At 40.4% G+C, this 22,203-nt stretch overlaps 1 protein-coding gene across 8 annotated transcripts in view; it reads right to left on the minus strand.

Moving 5' to 3' along the window:
• The window catches only part of ADAMTSL1 (ADAMTS like 1), a 176,316-nt gene that overhangs the window by 43,014 nt on the left and 111,099 nt on the right, over positions 1-22,203 (minus strand). For all 8 annotated transcript variants that reach the window (XR_010608771.1, XM_065662870.1, XM_065662869.1 and 5 more), the window contains 4 exons: positions 12,907-13,117; positions 6,913-7,092; positions 3,807-3,960; positions 1,203-2,340 (listed from right to left, as the gene is read on the minus strand). Coding sequence is in view for 7 of the 8 variants with exons in the window: in XM_065662870.1 (XP_065518942.1) it covers positions 1,203-2,340; positions 3,807-3,960; positions 6,913-7,092; positions 12,907-13,117 (1,683 nt within the window). In the remaining variant the exon portion in view is untranslated. The remainder of the gene's footprint in view (positions 1-1,202; positions 2,341-3,806; positions 3,961-6,912; positions 7,093-12,906; positions 13,118-22,203) is intronic.

The following is a 22,203-nucleotide window of genomic DNA, read 5'->3' on the forward strand; positions in this document are numbered from 1 at the left end:
ACTATTTTGTCATATTGTGTTTATTAATCAAACTGCCTTGTAAGAGGCAGTTTACACTCTCTACCTATCCTTTCTCACAGAACAGAACCAAATCATAAAATCTCAAGTATACACATGAGAAAAATGTTACATTATCAACACAGTTATGCATATAACTAGCATTGAAAATAATCTCTTTTTGTGTGCTTTTGCACACAAATGAATAACATGGAATGACAGTCAGCTAAAGTCTACCTGAAGGAAAACCGGCATAATTTCTGTGGTGCGCTGATAAAAGCATCTTGCTGCTCAGGTTTACAGGGTACACCTGAGGCAAGCACGTGAGTTTGAAGAAACCAGGATACACCAACTCATATAAGAAGACTAATGCCTGGAGATAGGTGTGTTGAGATGACAGCACAGCTGCAAATAGCCGTTAAGTATGGTTCCACAGTTTCCAGTCTCTATCAGAACATACACAGGGAATGGTGATTGAAGTGTCCCTGAGATTTATCTTGGGGCAGTTTTAAACAGATACACATGCATAAGGCAGAAGGCTCACTCCCTCTATCTGCTGCTACCACAGCTATGTCAGACAGACCCTGCTGAAGCACTATGAGAAATGCAATTCATATCCCTAATGAGGAGATACCCAGAGGATAATAGTAATAAACAATATTTTTTATACGTCAAAACCTATCTCCAGAGCAGAAACCTGCACCTTCAAAGGGGAAAACACACTAAGGGTCACAGCCTCCAGGCATGGAGTTGACTGTATTGGGCATTATCTACTTTAGTACTTTACAACTCTTCATTTTACTTACTGTAAGGGTGGTGAGGCACTGGAACGGGTTGCCCAAGGAAGCTGTGAATGCTCCATCCCTGGCGGTGTTCAAGGCCAGGTTGGACAGAGCTTTGGGTGACATGGTTTAGTGTGAAATGTCCCTGCCCATGGCAGGGGGGTTGGAACTAGATGGTCTTAAGGTCCTTTCCACCCCTAACTATTCTATGATTCTGTAAGTAAAGCCCTTGTTTCCCAGACTGACCCAGCATCCAGACCTTGCTGAAGAGTTACAGCACCCTGTTTACCACTTCGTATGTGTTAGTCCTTCTTTCATTATGAAACCAAACTATAGCAAAATATGCTTTTGTGTGTGGGACTGACAGGAAAATTGAAGCATCAAAACATCAGTTATTTTTTAAGAAGTTAAATAATGTTTTACCTATCATTGTATTTCACCTCCTCTCCATTCTTAGCCCAGCTGATGGTGGGCTTTGGGTTTCCTACTGCTTCGCAATGAAGCAGTACACTCAGTGTGCCACTGGCTAGGACCACTGTCTGTCCCAGGTGGGTAACAACCTCTGAAGCAGAAAGCTGCTGTGCTGCTGAAATCTTTCGTAGGATGGCAGGCTTTTGATGAGGTCTGTGCAAGCCATTTACCGGTTCTACAGAGGTAGGAAGGAATGCTTCAGCAGATGATGTCCTAAGGGAGCTGGTAAATCCAGAAACATGTCTGTGGACAGGGTGCTCCACTGAGGTTGAATCTGCTCCTTTCCTTGATGCTCTGATAACAGATTCCTGGTGCTCTAAGTGGCTCTTGAAAACCTCGTGAGCCAGCTGCGCAACAAGCTGCTCAGCATAGACATCTTTAAGCTCCTCAGGCTGTTGAGACAAATTACTTATGATATCATCCAAGCGTTTCTGTTCTGTGATCAGAGTAAATGGTAGGCTATACTCCCGGCTCTGGTCCTCCTCTGAGGATATGTTTCTCTCTGTGGACTCCTGGGCTTCCCAGGACTCCAGATTTTCCCCTGGCCAGCCCCTGTACTGCATCAGCCTTGAGACAATATAATCATACCACCTGCTGGGGTCCACAAGGTGCCCTCGATTTTCAGCCTTGCTCCCATTGTAAAGAATCCCATTGATATGTTTCTCCTCTGTTCTCAAGGCTTCATTTAAGCTGGGTTTTCTCATAGTCTCTTCTTCCCTAATACCAGCTGGTTGCCGAGCAATGATCTTGTTGCTTCCAATTAATTTAATTACAAAATGCTCCTGGACTGGCCCTGCTGTACAGGTGTATGTCCCAGTGTCTGAAGGCTTCAAACGGTTGATTTTGATATACCCATAGGGTGTAATGGTGATGTGAGCTGAACTGATGAGCCTCTTGTCATCCTTCTCCCAAGTGATCATTGATTTCCGGAACCTCCTTGTAGGGCATCGGAGGTTTACAGAAGTTTTGGGCAGCAGGTAAGCATACCCACCCACAACAAAGTGTAGTTTCTTCTGCTTCCTTGTCTGGATGTAAACTTTCTTTATGGCCATAATGTGGGGGCTTTGCTTATGAACTGGCCTGTTGTACCCTGAAATATCATTAATTCTATTAGTATGTGATACCAGTAAACAAAACAAGCAGTTTATTTTGGTGCTGGCAGCATTCAACCTATTAGACAATAATGGGGCAAACTGGCCACCAGCTGCTGAATATTAAGTTGGAGCAATCAAAATAACAGGAATAACAAGGTGCCTTTAGGAATGCAAAAGTAGTCCTGCCTACAGTACATGCAGAAACCAGACAGCAAGAGACAAAATCTTTTGGGGAGGGAGAATACTTCAGTGGAAATGTAGTTCTTGTTGCTAAAGTATTTAAATGAATACTTTTACTTAATAAATGCATTGCAAAGACAAGTATGCTGTTTGTATTGCAAAGTATTGCAAAGCATTGCAAAGTATTGCAAAGACAAGAACCCTCAAAGGCAATAGGGTCTTGCAGCACACAGCAGTAAGGAGAGTGAAAGTGCTGCTTCCCCAAGGAATAATGTTGAATAGAACAAAATTGTCTGGATTAGGCTTAAAGACATGTTAAATAATATTAAAATAATTTAAATAGTGTTAAGTATTAATTAAAATAATAAATATATAATATAGCAATATATTATATAAATATATCACATAATAAATTTATTAAAATAATATTAATATTAAAACTATTTAAATAATAATTCAGTGTGTCCTTCCAGTTTCCAGATCTGTATGACAGAGATCTTTGTTATGAAGCACTAAATAAAGCAGGATAGGTATAGTATTCGTAAATACCATGCAACATCTTTTCATAGCTTTGCTTCTGAATGTCAGATCTTCCTTTCTCCTTAACATACCCAACATTTAGCAGTTTCAGAGTTCATAGCCAGCTTTAAGCTGAAGCTAGGCTGACTTTCAAATTATTGCACGTCTAGTTGGCTCATTGTGAGCCAGGGAAAGGCATATGGGGAAACTACTGCTCTTGTGAAGGGCAACAAAAAAATGCATGAAATAGTAACATAAAATACATCTAACTTAGGTTGCACGGTTATTAGAAATCTCATAGAGGTCATAGAGGGTTCCAAATGACTATAATGAAATACATTCTTGAATATCTTCAACAACATCCCTTTGTAAACATTTTCTTTGCAGCTGTTCTAACAGAGTTTATTTTCAATTGCCCTCAGGCTGCTGTGCTGTATCTCTGAGCCTCTACATTCCAGTTGTGAAATTTAGACCTAGATTTGGGTCAGAATTTTGAGCCAGTTCTTCCAGAAACTTGTAGCTCCCTTTCAGCATATTGGCTCAGACCTAGCTCCAACAGTAAAATGTAAAGCTCTCATCCACTGTCTTGCCTTATTGCTAAAGCATACTTGTTCATAGACTGAAAAACTTAGCAGCAGCAGCCACTCTTCAAGACCAAGAAACACTAGTGCAAGTTTTTGGAACAGGTGACAGCATGGATTTCTTAGTGATGGACATCCAAGCCCCCTTTCCCCAGACATTCCTAAGCATCTTTTCCACTTACTTGTACAGGTGCCTAGAGCACAGGGCCTGGTCAAGGATGAGAATGGCAAAGGTGGGCACAGTGAGGAATTGATGATGACAAAATGCCCAGTTTTCAGCATCTTTCTGCAAATAGCATTTCGACTCTGGGTGCCCTCTCCACAGCTCACTGAACACTAGGCACAGATTAAGAAATATTAGGAACAAAGTGCATTAAAAGCAAAAGGTGCTCCTGTCACACACACCTCCTCACCTCCCATATCCACACTGTGTACTCATACCATGGAATAGATCTGTTACAGTGTTCAAAATGTGGGAGTGGAATGAGGCAGAGCAGCACCCAGCCATTCAGTTACAAACAGTGTAGGCAGAGTAGGGAGACAAAATATCAGGTATTTTCTGTCTTCTGAGACTTTGAATCTTCCCATGCTCTGTTTAGTACTTTTTCTCTCAGATGGTGCCCCTTGTATCAATGGTACTGTGCTACAGTACAAAGCTTGTCTTTGCATTTTGTTTCTGTTATGTCTACATGTGCTGGCTAGAAGATCTCCTGCTCATAGCCAAGAGCAGACCACATTGAGTTGTACTTCACAGCTACATCCTGTTCTGCTAAAATCTGGCCTAAACGTAGTATTTGAGCCTTACTGTTGCATTAGATGTTGTATTAGAATTAGAGAATCATAGAATCACAGAATCAACTAGCTTGGAAGAGACCTTTAAGAGAAGTCCAACCATTACTCCAGGACTGCCAAGTCCATCACTAAACCGTGTCATTAAGCACCTTGTCCACATGTTTTCTGAACTTCCAGGGACAGTGTTTCCACCACTGCCCTGGGCAGCCTGTGCCAATACCTCATCACCCTCTCAGTGAAGGAATTTTTCCTAATATCCAATCTAAACCTGCCCTGGTGCAGCTTGAGGCCGTTTCCTCTTGTTCTATCACTTGTTACTTGGGAAAAGAGTCACTTCCTCACTCATCATCCTTTCAGCTAGTTGTAGAGAGCGATAAGGTACGCCCCACTCCAAGCCTGCTCTCCAAACTTAACAACCTCAGTTTCCTCAGCCATTCCTTGTAATACTTGTTCTCCAGGCCCTCCACCAGCTTCATTGCCCTTCTCTGGACCTGATCCAGCACCTCAATGTCTCTCTTACAGTGAGGGGCCCAGAACTGAACACAGGATTTGAGGTGCAGCCTCACCAGTACAGTGGGATCACGGCCCTGGCCCTGCTGGCCACACTGTTTCTGATACAGGCCAGGAAGCCGTTGGCCTTTTTGGCTGCCTGGGCACAAGCTGGCTCATGTTCAGCTCCATCAATAAGCACCTCCAGATCCTTTTCCACTAGGCAGCTTTCCAGCCACTCTTCCCCAAGCCTGGAGCATTACATGGGGTTGTTGTGGCTCAAATGCAGGACCTGGCACTTTGCCTTGTTGCACCTCATACCATTGGCCACAGCCCATCTATCCAGCCTGTCCAGATCTCTCTGCAGAGCCTTCCTGCCCTTCAGCAGATCACCACTGGCAGCCAAATTGATGTAATCTGCAAAATTCCTGAGGGAACAGGAAAATTCCTGAACCAAATAATTGATAAAGAAATAATAAATGGATGAGTTGGGATTGAGTGCGCCCTCAGCAAGTTTGCCGATGACACCAAGCTGTTTGTTTCGGTTGACACGCTGGAGGGAAGGAATGCCATCCAGAGGGACCTTGACACACTTGTGAGGTGGGCTGATGCCAGTCTTATGAAGTTAAACCATGCCAAGTGCAAGGTCCTACACCTGGGTTAGAGTAATCTCAGGCACAGCTACAGGTTGGGCAGAGAAGAGATTCAGAGCAGGCCTGTGGAAAAGACTTGGGGGTGCTGGTCGATGAGAAAATGAACATGAGACGGCTTCAGTGTGTGCTTGCAGCCCAGAAAACCAACCGTACCCTGGGCTGCATCAAAAGGAGCGTGACCAGCAGGTCGAAGGAGGTGATCCTGCCCCTCTACTCTGCTCTCATGAGACCTCACCTGGAGTATTGTGCGTAGTTCTGGTGTCCTCAACATAAAAAGGACATGGAACTGCTGGAACAAGTCCAGAGGAGGGCCACGAGGATGATCAGGGGACTGGAGTACCTCCCGTGTGAAGACAGGCTGAGAAAGATGGGTCTGCTCAGTCTGGAAAAGAGAAGGCTGCGTGGACACCTCATAGCAGCCTTCCAGTATCTGAAGGGGGCCTGTAAGGATGCTGGAGAGGAACTCTTCACTAGGGACTGTAGTGATAGGCCAAGGGGTAATGGGTTAAAACTTACACAGGGGAAGTTTAGATTGGATATAAGGAGGAAGTTCTTTACTGTAAGGGTAGGGAGGCACTGGAATGGGTTGCTCAGGGAAGTTGTGAATGCTCCATCCCTGGTGGTATTCAAGGTCAGGTTGGACGAAGCCTTGTGTGACATGGTTTAGTGTGAGGTGTCCCTGCCCATGGCAGGGGGGTTAGAACTAGATGATCTTGAGGTCCTTTCCAGCCCTAACTATTCTATGATTCTATAAAAGAATTTTTTCTTAAGCTAGTTGGGGCCAGAAAGGGAGCCTGGGGAAATGCAAGAGAATTCAGTAGAGTGAGTTTGTTCTGCCAACCCTAAATTGAAGGAAGTAAGTAGCTAGCTAACGTTGCAAGAGCAGTGTCCTAGAATGAAAGAAGCTTGGACTCTGTAATGATGTGACTATAGCAGACTGCAGGAATCCCTTCCTTCTCTTCTCTGCATCACAGGGGAAGGCCCCAAGAGGAAAAAGCTATTGACAACAGAACAGCCAGGCTTTGGGAAGAAAAAGCATTTAGCCTGGGGGAGTAAAGATTACTCTTCATTGATGCCTTGGATGAACATAAGCATAGTCATGGACAGAGGCAGGGATTTATTGTTTTGAGCATGGCTTGTGTTTATGCCAGGAGGTCTTAATGGTTTGGCTGGACTGCTAAAGCACATCTGCGGATGCAGTCTCCAAAACATAACATTGAGCTAGTGATCACATCCCCTACCAGGATGATAGGGACAGATTACAAGACAAAATTGGGAATAACACACTTTGTGCAGTCTAAGGACATTTGGCTCACCAAGAACAGACCAATACTCATGCATATAAATAGCATACCTGTGTCCAGTCAGAGAGAAGCCACTCAGTGGGACAATCCTCATTTTTGCAGACTTGTTGGGTAACTGGCCTTGGTGTGGAGCAGAAAGTTTCTGGCAGTTCTAACAAGCTTCCATCCGCCAGATGCTGCTTACAAAGTGTATCTCGCTTCTGGACACCACTGCCACATGTCTGTGAACACTGTGGGAGATCAAAGTCAGCCACACATCACTCTCGCACCGTGGCAACTTGCAGCAAAAATTACTTGTGAAGTTGGGTAGAAATCAACACTTAACTTTAGCCATGTAGAAAATATAGACATAAAAAATAATTCAGAGATGTCAAAGCAGACTTCTTTTATAAATGTCAAAAATACATTAGACAGTAGAAGCAGTGTATTTTGCTAATATCTAGAAAAATTGCTTCAGTATTTCTGAAGTGTTCTGTTTTCAGATGTTTGTACAGAAGACATGGAAACAATAGGTGGGACTGGCAGTTACAGACATGGAAAAATTGTCCTTTCCTGTAACCACCAACCGAAAAATGAGACACTTGCACATCATGTGGAGGATCTACATCCTAGTATCTCTGAGTTCTGACTGCGCTACTGACAGTGCTGACGGCAGTGGAAAAGTGGTCTCCAGCAGCAGATGAATCAAGACCTGCATTTCCAAGATTTGATTAAAAATATTAGATAGCAGTACCTATAAAATAGTTAGCCTGAACTACATATTCAAATTAAGCTTTCCAAAAAAGGTTTGTACTGGCAAGAAAACAAATGGATATTTGAGAATGTGATAAATAAAAATTTACCCACTTTATCACTTTGCCTTTTCTTCTTTTCGTAATTTTCTCATTTCTTGTTTCTGAACTGCATGAGGTCTATTGTTAGTGCAGCTCAAAACTTAACTGTCCAGCCCAGAATTCCTGTCCTTGAACACTTCTTTCACTATGGCATTTCTCTGATTTTTAATTCATACAGAAGCTGTATGTCAGCTGCAATCTGCTATTAATCTCAGTAACTGGTTTATAAGATTAATATAATAAACCACTAGATATCCATGCACTTCTTTCATACTTACAGCTGACATGACAGCAGTGTGTACTCTTTCCAAAAGGTAAGAAGGAAGGTTTATTTGCATCAAAGTGAACTGGAATTATTAATATCTAGAGAATCCACCTCCCCTTTTTCTTTAATCAGATATCCCTTTCTGTATCCATTTTCTAACCAAGCAGGCAGGAAGTTTTGAACAAGCAGATTTAGTAGCTTTCCTGAACCTTTTTTGTAAACTTGATTGCTCTGTCCTTTCTTCTGAGGATCCTTTTCTTGAGACTGATAAAAACTCCCCAGTTCTAGCTGGACTGGACTAGCTGCTCTGCCCAGCTAGCTCAACTCTTTTTCTCCTAGCAAAGAAGAAGGGGGAGCTTGCACTGCAGTGATGTGACCAGAAGTTGCTTATAGCTTGCAACATGGGAGTTATGCTTGAAAAACAGAGAATGGTATGAAGAAATATTAAAACTTACACTCAAGCAGTTAAAAAGGGACTGTTTTAGAAAATCTTGCAGTCATGATGGGTCCTTCTCTCTCACATAGACAGAGCTGCATGAACTTAATGCTAGCCTATTTATTTAGGATATGCATTTTCCTTAAAAGATAGAAAAGGAATGCAGAAAAAGATATTTATATTCAGTTGGGTTTGCTCTCTAATGACTAAAATTAGTTTTTCTCCTGGTTACTTAAAATGCTACAAAGCTCAAAGGGGTAAAAAAATTAAGCAAGTAAAACAATACTTTAATTTTCAATAAAACATTTATCAACCTTTCATTTGAAGATAATTCGTTCCTAAGGAGAGAGTAAATCAAGAAAAATATGACTAAAGGTATTACTGCATGATTGCCTATGGACTGTCATCACATACGAGAGCCAAAATGGGTTAATCACTGTATGAATACAACAAAAGTATGTTCCTTCTGTCAATCACTCAAATCCCAGGAAGTCTTCATGTCCTTCCATCACCACTAGATAGAATTATAAGACAAAACAGATCTTTTCTTGCTTCTTGCCCTTCAGTCACTTACACAGATTTGTTCCGTGAAGAATAACTTGCTACTCAACACCAAACTCTATAGGTAAGCGCCAGAGAGAGCCAAATGCAGTAATGTGATTCATCCTTTCTGCAGGAATACTCTTCTAGAACGGTCCTGGATTACTGCACTGGAGCTGTGCCTGGACTTACATTTCACCTCTGAAGCCTACACTGCCCTGGGGTCTTTCCTGATTTTTCTCTAGTGCAAGCTTCCAGCCCTTGCATTTTCCAAGAAAAGGGGTAATCAATAACAACAACATCTGCTTGTGTTTACAGGAAATATGAAACGGTAGGTTTTTTTTTGAGGATTCTCACTCAGACATTTCTCATGTGACTAATGTGCTCTCTCTGATGTTCAAAATGACCCTACAGCACCATTACAATAGAGAAAAGTACTGTATTACAGGGTGCTTGTATCACAGGGTGGTTGCATCTCACCCACACAAGTAGGTAAAGTGTGGCTGAACTATGTCTCCTGATATTCCTGCTCCCCACAGCTTCTGAGCAGAGCCAAGCCCAGTATGCCCTAACACTTCTTTATGAGGGATCTGAGACTGACAGGGTACTAACTACCAGAGTGACATCGTCCCACAACGCTCCCTGATTATCCTTACTTCAACAATTAGGTTAAGCAAACATAAGGCAAGGCAGACACCAGTGCTGGTCACACAATATTTTAGTTGTTGCTCAGCACTGCTTACCCTGGTAAAGGACTTTTCAGTCTGTTGTGCTTCCTGCACAAGAAGCTGGGAGGAAGCAGAGACAGGACACCCAACCCACACTAGACAAAGGGTTATTCCATACCACAGCACGTCATGCCCAGTATATAAACTGGGAGGAGTCACTTGGAAGGGCAGATTGCTGCTCAGGTAGGGCTGGATAGTGGTCAGCAGGTGGTGAGCAATTATATTGTACATGACTTACGTTTATGGGTTTTTTTTCCTTTTCCCTTTTAGTTTTATATTCTCTCCCCTTGTTATTTCCATAATAATAATGACAATAGCAACAATAACCATAACAAAACCAACAGCAATAATGGTAATTATTATTATTAGTTTTATATTGTACTTTAGTTACTGGACTGTTCTTATTTCAACCCGTGGGGTTGAATTCTCCTTCCTATCCTGCCTGGAGCAGGCAGTTAGGGGGATGTGAGCAAACAGCTGCATGGTTCTGAGTTACCGACTGGGCTTAAACCATGACAAAAGGAAAGATCATATCCACTTCCCTCCAGAGGCACACTACTGAAAGCAAGATAAACATCCTAATGGATTTAGCTAAGAAAAAGAACTATTTAAAAATAAATAGTCGTGATCCTGCAAAGAGATATATAAAAAATTGCTTGGAATGTTACAGCACTGATAATGATCATGTGTTTATCTTCCAAGAACACTGGGGCTTCTAATGGCATTTAATTCAGACAACCCTTTCTTAAGTTTAAATCTTTTGTTTTGTTTGTTTGCTTGAAACTATTGTGAGAGAGTGCTCTGAAGAGCATGACAAACTCCACAGATGAGACCAAAGAAATGGCTTCAAATCAGGCTGTGTGGTGACCAGATGTTACCCTCCAGTGTTGGTGAAGTTTTAAATAACCTTCCTCGGGGTGAAGAGGGCACTTTCCTACATGGCCCTCTGTCTCCTCATATGTGGGAAACCCTGAGAAGGATCTGGGGAGAGGGGAGGTGTTGTGGATCCCTTAATGCAAAGAAAGAATTTCTTCTGCTGGAGGGTCCATGGCAGCTCTGCCGCATAGCTGGAGCTCACCTCCAAGAGAAGTCTCAGCCACTCGCATCTTGTTCAAATGACCTTTTCCCTCACACATTTCAGGAGCCAACAGCTGTAATAATTCTTAAGTGCAACACAGTCTCCTGATGGTGCAGCTTTTCACATGCAGGTCATCCAAGGGAAACCTGTGTGACTCTGAACTGTGAGGCCTGGCTTTCCTACAGGATGGAAATAACTGTACAGAATTGGTGGTGTAAAGAAGGAAGACAGATGTCTTTAAAAACTGAGAGAATGGAACTTAATTTTGACAGATTAGGCTTTGTTTGTTTGTTTGTTTGTTTGTTTTGTTGTTTTTTTTTCTTGCACTATACTTATCTAAACAGAGGCAGAAGCCAGAAAGTAGGGAAGTACATTTTTTTGTGCTGTTTTCTCCTGGTGAAAGGTAAGCACAGCAAATACTCAGTGCCCAAGGGATGAGGAACTAAGTACATAGCTGGTCAGCTTGCAAAGCCTGTGGAAGAGCCGCAGAACTATGATATGACCTTTGTCAGCTGCAGCAAGGACCTGCAGCTCAGGTTCTTTCTCTCCACCCAGCCAGAGAAGGCAGCAGCTAAAATAGAAGGTGTGAACTGAGCAGCTTGATTAAACTAATGATTAATATGCTTATTAAAGCCTTCATAATTAATTGAGGTCCCTCCTCCCTAAGATCTGCTACACCTTTCAGAAAGACAGCCTGTAAGAGAGCAGAGAAAAAAATGGCCAAAACATTAGACAGGCAGAAATATATGTATTCACATAGTTGAGGAAGATTTTCAAATTTTGAAAAATGTCTGTTTTACAATAGCTCTAGTTGTAACTATTTTGGTACCATTCTAGGGTGGCTTACAGCAAATAGTCATTGTTAGAGGAAAATCAGATTTTCAGCAAGCTGTAATGTATGTCTCTTCTGATTGTTCACATAAACTTACAGAGAATTTATTTCTGCAAAGACTTTTTGGCCAATTATAGAATTTTAATGAGCATAGGCACTCGTTCTAGCATATGCTAACTTTGAAATGCTTGCCTTTACTATGCTGTGTGCTAGTAGAATACTATTTTGTATTTACAAATATAACATTTATGAGAATAGCTAGAAATACTCAAAAGTACAACTAAGAAAATATGTCTATGTGAACATCAGCAGACAAATTAAAGCATGAAATATCACTGAATTCTTTTAAACATAGGATTAATGCCATAGGATAGTTATCTAGATTCGGCAGAACGTCAGTGTGACACAAGTCTTTGTTACTGGGTTGGCTGCCCAAACCCAGAGCTGACCCATGAGTACAGCTTCACAGACATTTCAACTTCATTTAGTGAGTACATTAACATCTCCCTAGCTGTTAGGAGCAATTTTATAGATGGAGACTGGGTAGGCATATGCAAACACCATATATTTCTCATAGGATGAAATGAATCTTTGCATCCAGTAGAATCAAAGATTTAAATAGGCCTTTTGCTTGCACCTCCACCACACAGCAAACTTTTCCTTCACTCTTGACGACATGGCAGGATCCTTTCTTCCTGCGCAATATTATATCCAACAGAAGCATCTTTAAGGTTTTTTGAATTATACAAATGTTATTATTTGCAGTCAGATGGCAGCAAACAAACTCATTTCAGGTTGCATTCCAAAGATGGAAATCCTTGTACAGATCCATTGGGTAGACAACAACTTTCAGTTTTAGGGTAAATAAAGTATCCATCTCCCAGAGGGAAGTGCCTAACACTCATTTGTGACTCGAAGGATGAGGAGCATTTCTTATCCTGAACTGAATTATTATTTGAGAATATATGGAATACCCAACACACTTTAGAGATTCTCTCCTTCTTGATCCTTATAGCTTTGTATTCCTAGAAACCTTGACATTGCTAACCCAAATCCACTCATGTCAGCTGACTCTTATATTCCAGGTATGTTTGTCTGGAATCTACAGCCAGATATGAATAGTTTACATTAACTCTGCATTAGAAGTAGGTATAGTCATTATTTACCTCTGAAAACGACGCATTTGTAAAAAGGCAAACTTTTTCAGTTTTTGAATGGCTTCTTGGAGCTATTAATGAATCCTCTTGATGGGCTAAAGCAAAATGCTCCATCCATAATGCATTAGTAGCTACTTTTAACAGTCGTAAAATGAGATTACACATACATTCTTACCTCTTGCCATTCTGTAGGATACCAGGATGGTGGGCAGTCAAAGCGATTACAGGCTTGCACAAGGGATGGCTTAGGTTTATAGCACAATTCATCTGCCAAAATGATGGTCTCATTAGTTTCTCTTGACAGCAGATGAGAACAGAAGACATCCCGTGTCTGCAATCCAACCCCACAAGTAAGACTGCAGGTGCTCCATTTCCCAATCTCCCATCTGTGAAGGGATCAACAGAGAAAAACCTTAAGCACAGAATAAAGTCACCTGAAATTTTCTCTTTTTGCAATGACAGATGCCAAGGAGAAGCAGTAAATGAAAGGGATCTCTTCTCTGATCACTGTCACCCTTCTTGTAATTGCAGGATGAGGCTAAGGCTATTTATTGTTCCTCTGCATTTTCAGCTTGTCAAAAGTTCTTGGACTTCAAGTCCAAGGACTCCTGCAATATCAGGGGAATAGTCTTGTGTCCTAAATAAAAAGTTTTTGGTGTGCAAGAGACAGGCCATCGTATTTCAAGACTTATTGGATATAATCAGCTGGCTTTTTTTCTGTCTTTAACAACAACAAAAAGAAGAAGGTACTAAGAAAGTCCATACAGGAAATGTATCAATGAGTTGCTGAGCAGGAATTTCTTCCAGAAGATCCAGTTGCTTGATACCTGACTGACTTTTCCTTGCAGTGGAGGTAGAGAGTGCTAAGGTCTTAAGAGATGCAATGGAAGAGCAGGAGGATAGGTCCTCTTCAACCCCTGGGTGAACACCTGTCACTGAGTTGACCCTTCTCTACCTTAGCTATGTAAATCCTGCATCAGCAGGCTTGGTATGGCGGAATTTCAGTGTCTGTAACATTAAAACCAGATTTTGCTCTATGAGCTCTATTGAATACAACCTCTAATTCTTTCAGGCATACACAGAAAATTGGTTAAAATATTAGGTCTTCCAGTCTTGTTCTCTACAAGAATGCACTTCAGAGATATGCAAAAATATGTACACAAAAAAGTCCTGTGTTCAAAATAAGAATATAAGAAAATAATCTTCCCATCAACTTTACATAAAATGCTACACTGGCCTGGAAATACTCCCACATGCCAAATGAAAGTGTGAGAGCTAGACATTGCCACTTTTTCTAATCCTGAAAAATAGCTTCGCTTTGTGCATGACATAGTCGAAACTGATTGCTGGGGAAGCAAATTAAGCATTTAGGACACGGAAGGCTCAAAGAACCTGCCCTTGAAGAAACAAAGCCAAGCAGAAACTAAAGAGACTGATCATGAAGAAAGACACCCTCAGGCTTCAGGCAGAATCGAGGCAGACAATGCAGGGAAGTTATGAAACATGCATGAAGCATGAAGCATGCTTCAGCAGCATGAAGCAGAAATTGTAGAAGAAGCAGAGGAAAACCACTCTGAGAGTTTGAGATCAGCAGTCAACAGAAACTGTTCAGCAAGTTTAAAATGCATCATGTTAGTAAACACATTATGGAAATAATCATTCAGGGTTGTGCATCTTACAGTCACAGAACAATTCTAACTTCTCTATTTTATAAAGTTATTTTGAGCATTTGCTCCCTCCCTCTCAGTAACACCCATAACAAATTGAAACCACCAGTAGGTAAGAAATATCTTTTCCTCCCTATATGACAATGCTGACGGACCAAAAAGCCACATTACTCCCCTTCTGTGCTTCATCTGCCCATGATATTTGCTGATTTTATAACAGGACAGGGTATGTCCTGGGCATCATCACAAGCACTTGTAAGTTGCCCTGGTCACTTTCCAGGCCATAATAATCGAAAGGCCACTAAAGTCTGATATATGTAACGGGAACTATTTAGCGGTGGAATAGGAGTGACATCTGGCAGCCAGTTAAACTAATCTGGAGTATGTTCTCCATATGAATGATCTTGGGGGAAAGGTCTTCCCAGATTTTCCCATAAAGTTGTCAGTTAGAATTAATGTGGATATCAGCTACCCTTCAGTTCTGGCACACTCTAAAGTAAGATACTTGAGTAGGTGCTGAAAAGAAGGCATTTTCTTATTTCAGAATCTATTTTGATACATGGTTAGTTGCCAGATTTCCTTTATTCAAGTGATGGTAACAGCTGTTGCCTCCAGCAACTTGCTGTTTGTTACTGGTATAAGTGCACAATATTTCTGTTGGTAGTTCAAATCTCAGTGGCTAGCAGGCCACATAAACTCTTTGGACATCTTGGCTTCTGCAGAAGAGGGTGTCTGCTTCTTCTTCCAGAAAGAAATGGTGTATTTTAGTAAAGAGAAAGGGTTTGTTTTTTCAGTGTTTGAAATTTCTTTTGCAGGTTGCATCTATTGTCCTACCCATAACATCGTTTTGTTCACGATTCTTTCCAGCTGCTTTAAACAGGAGATTCCTTAGAGGTGCTCAGGAAATATGAGGTCAGATTCTTTCTTACCCTTGTACTTTCATAGTCCCCAGTGTCTTTTATGGGCTTTCATACATGGAAAGTAAAGAATGTAGAGATGTGCAAAGTAGAGTAGGCATGTGTAAGTTACCAAAATCATAAATGACACATACGATTGGCAGAATTTCAAAGTCCTAAAAAGCAGAAGAATATCAGTAATAACTTTAGAGAATAAAATCACAGGGCTGCAGAATTATTTGTAACAGGTACAGGTGCTTGCAGCACTTTGAACTATGATTATCCCACTAAATTTACAATTAAGTTTTTAAACTACTTGTACTGTTGGAGATTTTTTTGTTTGTTTGTTTGGTTTTGTTTGTTTTTTTTTTTTTAGTAACACAGTTTTACTTTTACTGTACGGTGTTATGTGATGCTAACTGTTTTATTTCACATGGTCCTTACCTATGCTTTTTTCTGCCTCTTTGGTTTTGGGTGTTTTGGCCAAGCTGAAATAAGTCTTCCAATACGTATAGCATACAAAAGAGAATGCCATGATGTCCTGCATGCATCTGACAATAACAGAATTAAAATTCAAGTAGGAAATAATTCTGTACTTACAAAGGTAAATATGGGAGTTACAGGATCAAGCTAAGGGAACCTTGTGGAACTGACATCTCTGTTAGCTCACCACAGTTGCTGTGTTCAGACTTTAGGAAAAATTTGCATACTTGCTAGTTTATAACCCAGCTAAAAGTCATCAATTTGCACAAGGAGGTTGGAACTAGATGATCTTTAAGCTCCCTTCTAACCATTCTATGACTCTATAATCTCTTACTCTGTCTGTCTTTACTGTCTAGCACAATGGGACTCTCAGCTTGGAAGTATGGTCTAGGCATTAGTGTGTTACGAATAACAACAGAGACAACAATGCCTTTTGAAATGTCCCTCTTACTGCTACAAGAATTGGAGCCCACATAACAGTTTTGCTAGATAGGCAGACCAGAAAGTGATACCAGCTAGTAAGCAGGTACCCATGTCAGGAGAAGCTGCTAGAATTAGAATTCTTGTCCTAGTGGAGCGAGAGACTTCAGAACAGAGTACTCTTGTTCCTGCATTGTCAGTCTGGAAAAAGTAAATAATGTAGGTTGAACTTGAAAAATGCATAGTCTTGAGCCAAAACAGTACACAGCCAAGAACTTTGGATCAGTCCCTGTACACACAGTATATATGGTAAAAAACAAAGCATTCTAAGCTGTTAGGTTCTATAAGTAAAGCATATTTTCTAGACATATATGATTTCATCCTGACAGAGTCCCTTCAAGCACTGCCAAGAAATCTGAACACTGAACAGGAAAGGTAAACACCCTTCTGTAGAAAGACCTCCCAAACTAATTCTAAAAAAAATAAATTATTGTCATTTTTATGTGGTTAAACCGTATGAAAGTGGTACAAAATAGCTCTTCTTATTTCTAAAATAAATACTCAACAGTGTGGAAAAAGGTTTGCCTGGAAGCGTCTTACTTAACATCTGACACCTGCCTGCATAGAGACATTCATCAGTGCACAAAGGCTGGGTGGCAGCTGTGTACGCACACACAACAGAATGAGTAAAACACATGCTATGTCAATACTGGCTTCCTCTTGTCCTCTGTCAACCTGTCTTTCACTGGACCCTCCAGAGTAAGAAGTCTACTCAGGGCCCATACATCTCCTCCCTTCCTTTCTCTTGTTGATCTGGAGCTGTGTTTGTGGCAATTCTTCCTATTTCACAGATGTGAAAGGATTTCTTGAGGCTTCTTAAGCAGATTTATCTTGGGTGAAGTAAGTATCCTCAGGTCTTAAACACCATACAGACTGTGATCTTAAACACTGGACTACAGAGAGAGTTATTTTGGATAGCATACTTTTCTGCAGTGAGGCTACAGGATTGAGGTGAGGACTCCCAGGTCAGTTTCTGTCTTTATAATCAAACCATTCATATGTAAGGGGCATAATATATAAGAAATTTTTATTCAGCTGATTTTTTATTCAGCTGTTACTCACAGTAAAATCAGATTGATTCTTCAAAATGAAGTGTGAGAGCTAAGACCTTATAGGTGTTTAAACATGGATCTGTGTCTCTAGGAAGTGATCTCCCTACTGCTATGGTTCAGCTGTTACAGATTTGTGTTAGAGGGAATATTACAACTATATGTTCAGGATACACACATCAGAGGAAAACTGATATTTTTAACTAAGCTTTGAAAAAATGAATACTAGATTAAGAAAAAAAAAAGGCAAAGTATTTTTAAATTAGTATTAGCAACAGAAAAATAATTCACGCTTAGCTGTTGTTCAGTGCCAGCCTGAGAAAAGCTGTTCAGTATCACCAGCATGACAAGGAAGCTAAACAGGCAGGAAAGGTTTTAGAGGATTATTGTGCACAAGACAGACTGAGGTGCTTTTCCTCAAAAAGCATCTCCCTTGCAAGTGAAGGGAATCATTAGAGAAATGCCTGAGCAGCCAACATATGCAAGCAGATCAAAGGCTCAATGAGAGTGCTCTGGGAGCTGGCAGAAGTGGCCTGCAAACTGTAGACTTAATGGTATCAGTTAATACTTCAGCTCATTATAGCTGAACATGGCAGTGAGCCAGTATTTATATAACAGAGCCAAATAGGGGAAAATAGAGGAGGAACTCACAAGTCAGAGATGAACAGAGGGCAAATGGAGTATGCAACATCTCTACAAATGGCAACTTTGGCTGCTGGAGTAACCTTCTAACATGCTTTAAGCAATACATATAGGGTGCTCTCCATGATGGACTGTCTCACAAGCCAGCATCTTTTCTTAGGCCACGTGAAAAATGTTGAAAAAAAAGCTGTTCTCAAAGGAGAAATCATCAAGCTTACAGATGCCATAACACAAAGAAAGAAAAAGCTCAACAGGTAAAAAAATGTGCAATGAACTGATTAACTGTAATCCGAAATACCATCTAAAATGAAGTATTTAAAAATCAGATAGTTGAAAATGCATATAGATGACATTGAAAGAATACACAAGATGTCTAACTTCACAACCTGTAAGACAAGAATATTCATGAAAATTTGATTTTATTCCACAGAGTCACAAGACTCTCCTGAAGTCTAAGGATGCCTTTGCTGAATGATCAGTGCAGGAAAGAAACAAAGGAGGTATCAGTGGAATGAATGGACAAAGAAAGCAAATTCATGAACAGAAGAGTGTTCAGATAGCAGCAAGTCGGCTTAAGTAATTCTCTAGCAAGTCCAAGTTTTATGAGCAATACTGCCACAAAACCAGCAGATAACATGAGCTTCATCTGACCCAGCTGGCAGTATTACAGGGATAATATTTTCGTTAGGATGAACTGTTCCTGAACTATTTCACCAGTGCAGAAGGTACAAACAGGCTGCGTCTCAAAATCAGGCATTCAAGGTTTTTCTCTATTTTTTTTTTGGTAGGGGAAGAGGAGAACAATCGAAGTTGTGTATATATATCTATATGGTACTTTAACTGAACTCAGGAAACTCCCAATGTCTGCTTCTGTTTGAGTTTCCTTCAATGCCCTTCTTGCAACATACTGTTAGTAAGACTGTGCAAGTTCCAAGGGTATATCCAGATCAATTATTTCCTTTTTATTTTCCCCTTTGAGATCTTGAAACTGTGACTGATAATCTATTTAGTAATTAATCCACTTTTTTGCAATAAAAGATGTTTTTCCTCAAATTGACATGCCAAGAAAAAAGGAAGAGAAATTATTCTCTGCAGAAGGACTCACTAAGTGCCTGCCATGACTTTAAGCTCATACTCATCAGAAACCAAAACACAAAAAACCTGTGGTAGGGCATGGTGAGATTATTTCAACACAAGAGTGTACTAACTTGGGAAAACTGAAGATCTGCGTAGAGGAAAAATCATATAGGTATATACGATTCTGAATCAGAAGTGTGATCTACCATTCTTTGAAGTAAGAAAAAAAATAGAAGTTATTAAAATAAATGTTTACAATTGCGCTTTAATATTTTATGAACATACTAGTCTGAGTGGAATACAAACTGAAATGGAGGAAAATGTTTTTGAGTGAAATCTAGCGAAGGAAAAATCATATTATGCAAAAAAGCAATACAGCTGGGTAAGAAGTCTGAAATTTTGATCTAGAAGAGCTGGAGGAAGACTGTGAAGGATGACCCTACAGCTGCTCCATTGGCCCTGGAAACTTGCAAATTGTTTTGCTTCACAGTTAGATATGACACACATGGCTGAAAAGTACTCCTACCTATGGAGTCCCCTTGGTGACTTCACTGTAACAGATGTTAAGAAATACTGAGGAGCATCAGTTACTGCGCCAGCACAGGTGATGCATCCAGTGGGAAAGGGGAAAGGTGGGTTGTCAGATACATCCTGAGTGATCTGCTAGCAACTGGAGAGGGTACAAAGGGGGAGATTATATTATAAACAAGGAAAGATAAAGATAAACGGGTTTAGGTCACAGATTAATTAACTTTAAGGCCAGGGTGGTGTTACAGTAATGCAGGGTAGGCATGCAGATAATGCAGGTACAGCATAACAGAGCTGCCTAGGGATAGCAGCTTGTTTAGCTGTCTATACAGTCCCATATTTGGAAAAGTAACCTGGGCAACAAACAGGATTATGTTTCTGTCACTGAGCCCACGACTCCTGCTTAAGCTGGTTTTCAATGTAAAGACTTCAAATAAGGATGAATCTACCCTGTCTGACAGTATATTCCTTCCAATGTCTGATTCTCCAGCTCACTCCAGCACTGGTTCAAGATCCCAGGAGGCTCTGTGGGCTACATTTTAAGAGGCTGTAAAACACATTATCAATGCACTTCAGTTCAAATCAGACTTAAATACACCTCATTTAAAAAAAATAAATAAAATAAAAATCGTGAGTCTGTGAGGGATTTTTCTGTGGCTCAAAGAGATAGTTACACCATCATTGCCTCATTAATGATAATTCTAACTTAAACCTCTGAGAAAAGGTGTAACAACAAAACAAGAACAGCTATCTCCTGCCAGTAAGTCTATACTGCAGTATCTGTAGACATAATGACTTGCAAATCTTCTAAACTTTTTCATGAACTAGACAGAGATGCTCTAATATTTCACTTGAGCGATGCGTGACACATATGCATTGACACCCTCCCAGACACAGAGGTCATCTTTAATGGATTAGAGAAAGCTCTGGCCTTCCACACATTGAATTCATTTCAGATTGTCACTGGGAGCACATCTTACACTAACTCTGACCTATCACATCCCCAAATGTATCAAAAACCTTCACAATTTTTTTCTCCTTTATAGTTTGAATTCATCTGGGAAATTAAATAGAACAACAGAGATGGACAATGCTGCATACACTAAATAAATATTAAAATAATAACAAGTAATTTATTGCAAACTCAAACAGATGCAGGGAAGAGGAAAAAAAAAAAAAAGAAAAAAGAAAAGGAACACAAAAAGAAGGGGCTAGACCCCAGCCTAAGTCAGGTTATCTTGACCCTTCAGTTAGGACCACTCAGATGGCTTCCTGTCTTTTCTTACTAACAACAGCGGTTTGAAGGAGTAACAGGAGAGTGCTGGGGTGAGATTGTGTGCTATTCTTAGAATTGTCTGGTTTTTCTTCACTGTGGTGGGAGGAATTTTTTTTTTTTTTGGTGTGTTTTTTTTCAGGGTTTTTTTTTTTTTGTGTTTTTTTGGGTGTGTGGGTTGGTTTTTTTTTTGTTGTTTTGTAGCATTCAGCTATTCTTTGTTGTACAGGAATAAAGTTCAGTTTTGAAAATATGCAAGAACAAAGCTGTAGAAATTGCCTGGAATTTCCTCCATTTTCAGCCATCTGGCTTTCATTGCTCTGTTTCTTTCTCTACTCCTTCATACATGTTTACCAAATCTTTTCAACACGCATTGACCAAGCTATTGAAAAGTTATAATTAATGACACAGTTACAACATTCTCTTTCGCCCCCTTAGTAGAGTCTGTTGGCTCACCACCAGGTGCTCATGCTGTTGCTGTTACAAACAACAGCAATTATATCTGACTAAATGATGACTGCCTCTGTATTTTGGGTTGTGGAGGCTGAGAAAAAGAAATTTCTGATGGGAGTAATTTTGTTGTTGAAAACAACAAAAGTAAAGCCAACATTGAAACAGGGTTGTTTTTTTGCCTCCCCCCCCCCCCCCCCGATTGTTTCTGGAGCAATTTAGGATACAAACATAACAATTAGCAGAACTGAATGATCTGCCATTCCTTTTTTTGAGCATAGAGAGAAACTTCTAGACATTGAACAGCTTTTCTGCATTTACTCCTGGGCAGACTGCGATTTGCTCAAGTACTGCTATGCAATCCTGGAAGTGATACAGCTTGACTGACACAAACTAAGTAACTGAATGACTGAATCAAAATATTTATAGTCTTCATTCCTCTTTTTTTTCTGGAGAAAGCATGCTGGGTCAAAACTTCAAAACACGCTTTATCCTTTTTGTAGAAATATCAAACAAGGGCATTCCAAGTTAATGATACAAAATTTTGCTCTGTACCTACTGTGCTGAAAATCAGTTATTAGCTCCCAGCTTAGCAATCAGCTCCACAATGTTTCACTATTTCTTAGTTTAGCACAAAATGGAAATTTCTGTAATACTGTTTTTCAGCACAAAAGGTAATGGACTCTTTTTCTGCTATTGTTCTTGAAGCAAAAAGGAAAAAAAACACTCAACAAAGTGTGAAACCACAGGGAACTCAGTTTCTTGGGATTTGAATATGAATGAAATCTTCTGATTTTTGTGTGCAACTCTTCTTGGTTCTTCTTCTTTCTTCTGTAAGAACTTTAAGTATGAGATTTTGCTGACTCCATACAGCTGCAAATATTTGAAGACAGATTTCTACGATTTGAAGAGAGATTTCTGTCTCTC

This window comes from Lathamus discolor, chromosome Z (genome assembly GCF_037157495.1).
Source record: "Lathamus discolor isolate bLatDis1 chromosome Z, bLatDis1.hap1, whole genome shotgun sequence".
NCBI lineage: Eukaryota > Metazoa > Chordata > Aves > Psittaciformes > Psittacidae > Lathamus > Lathamus discolor.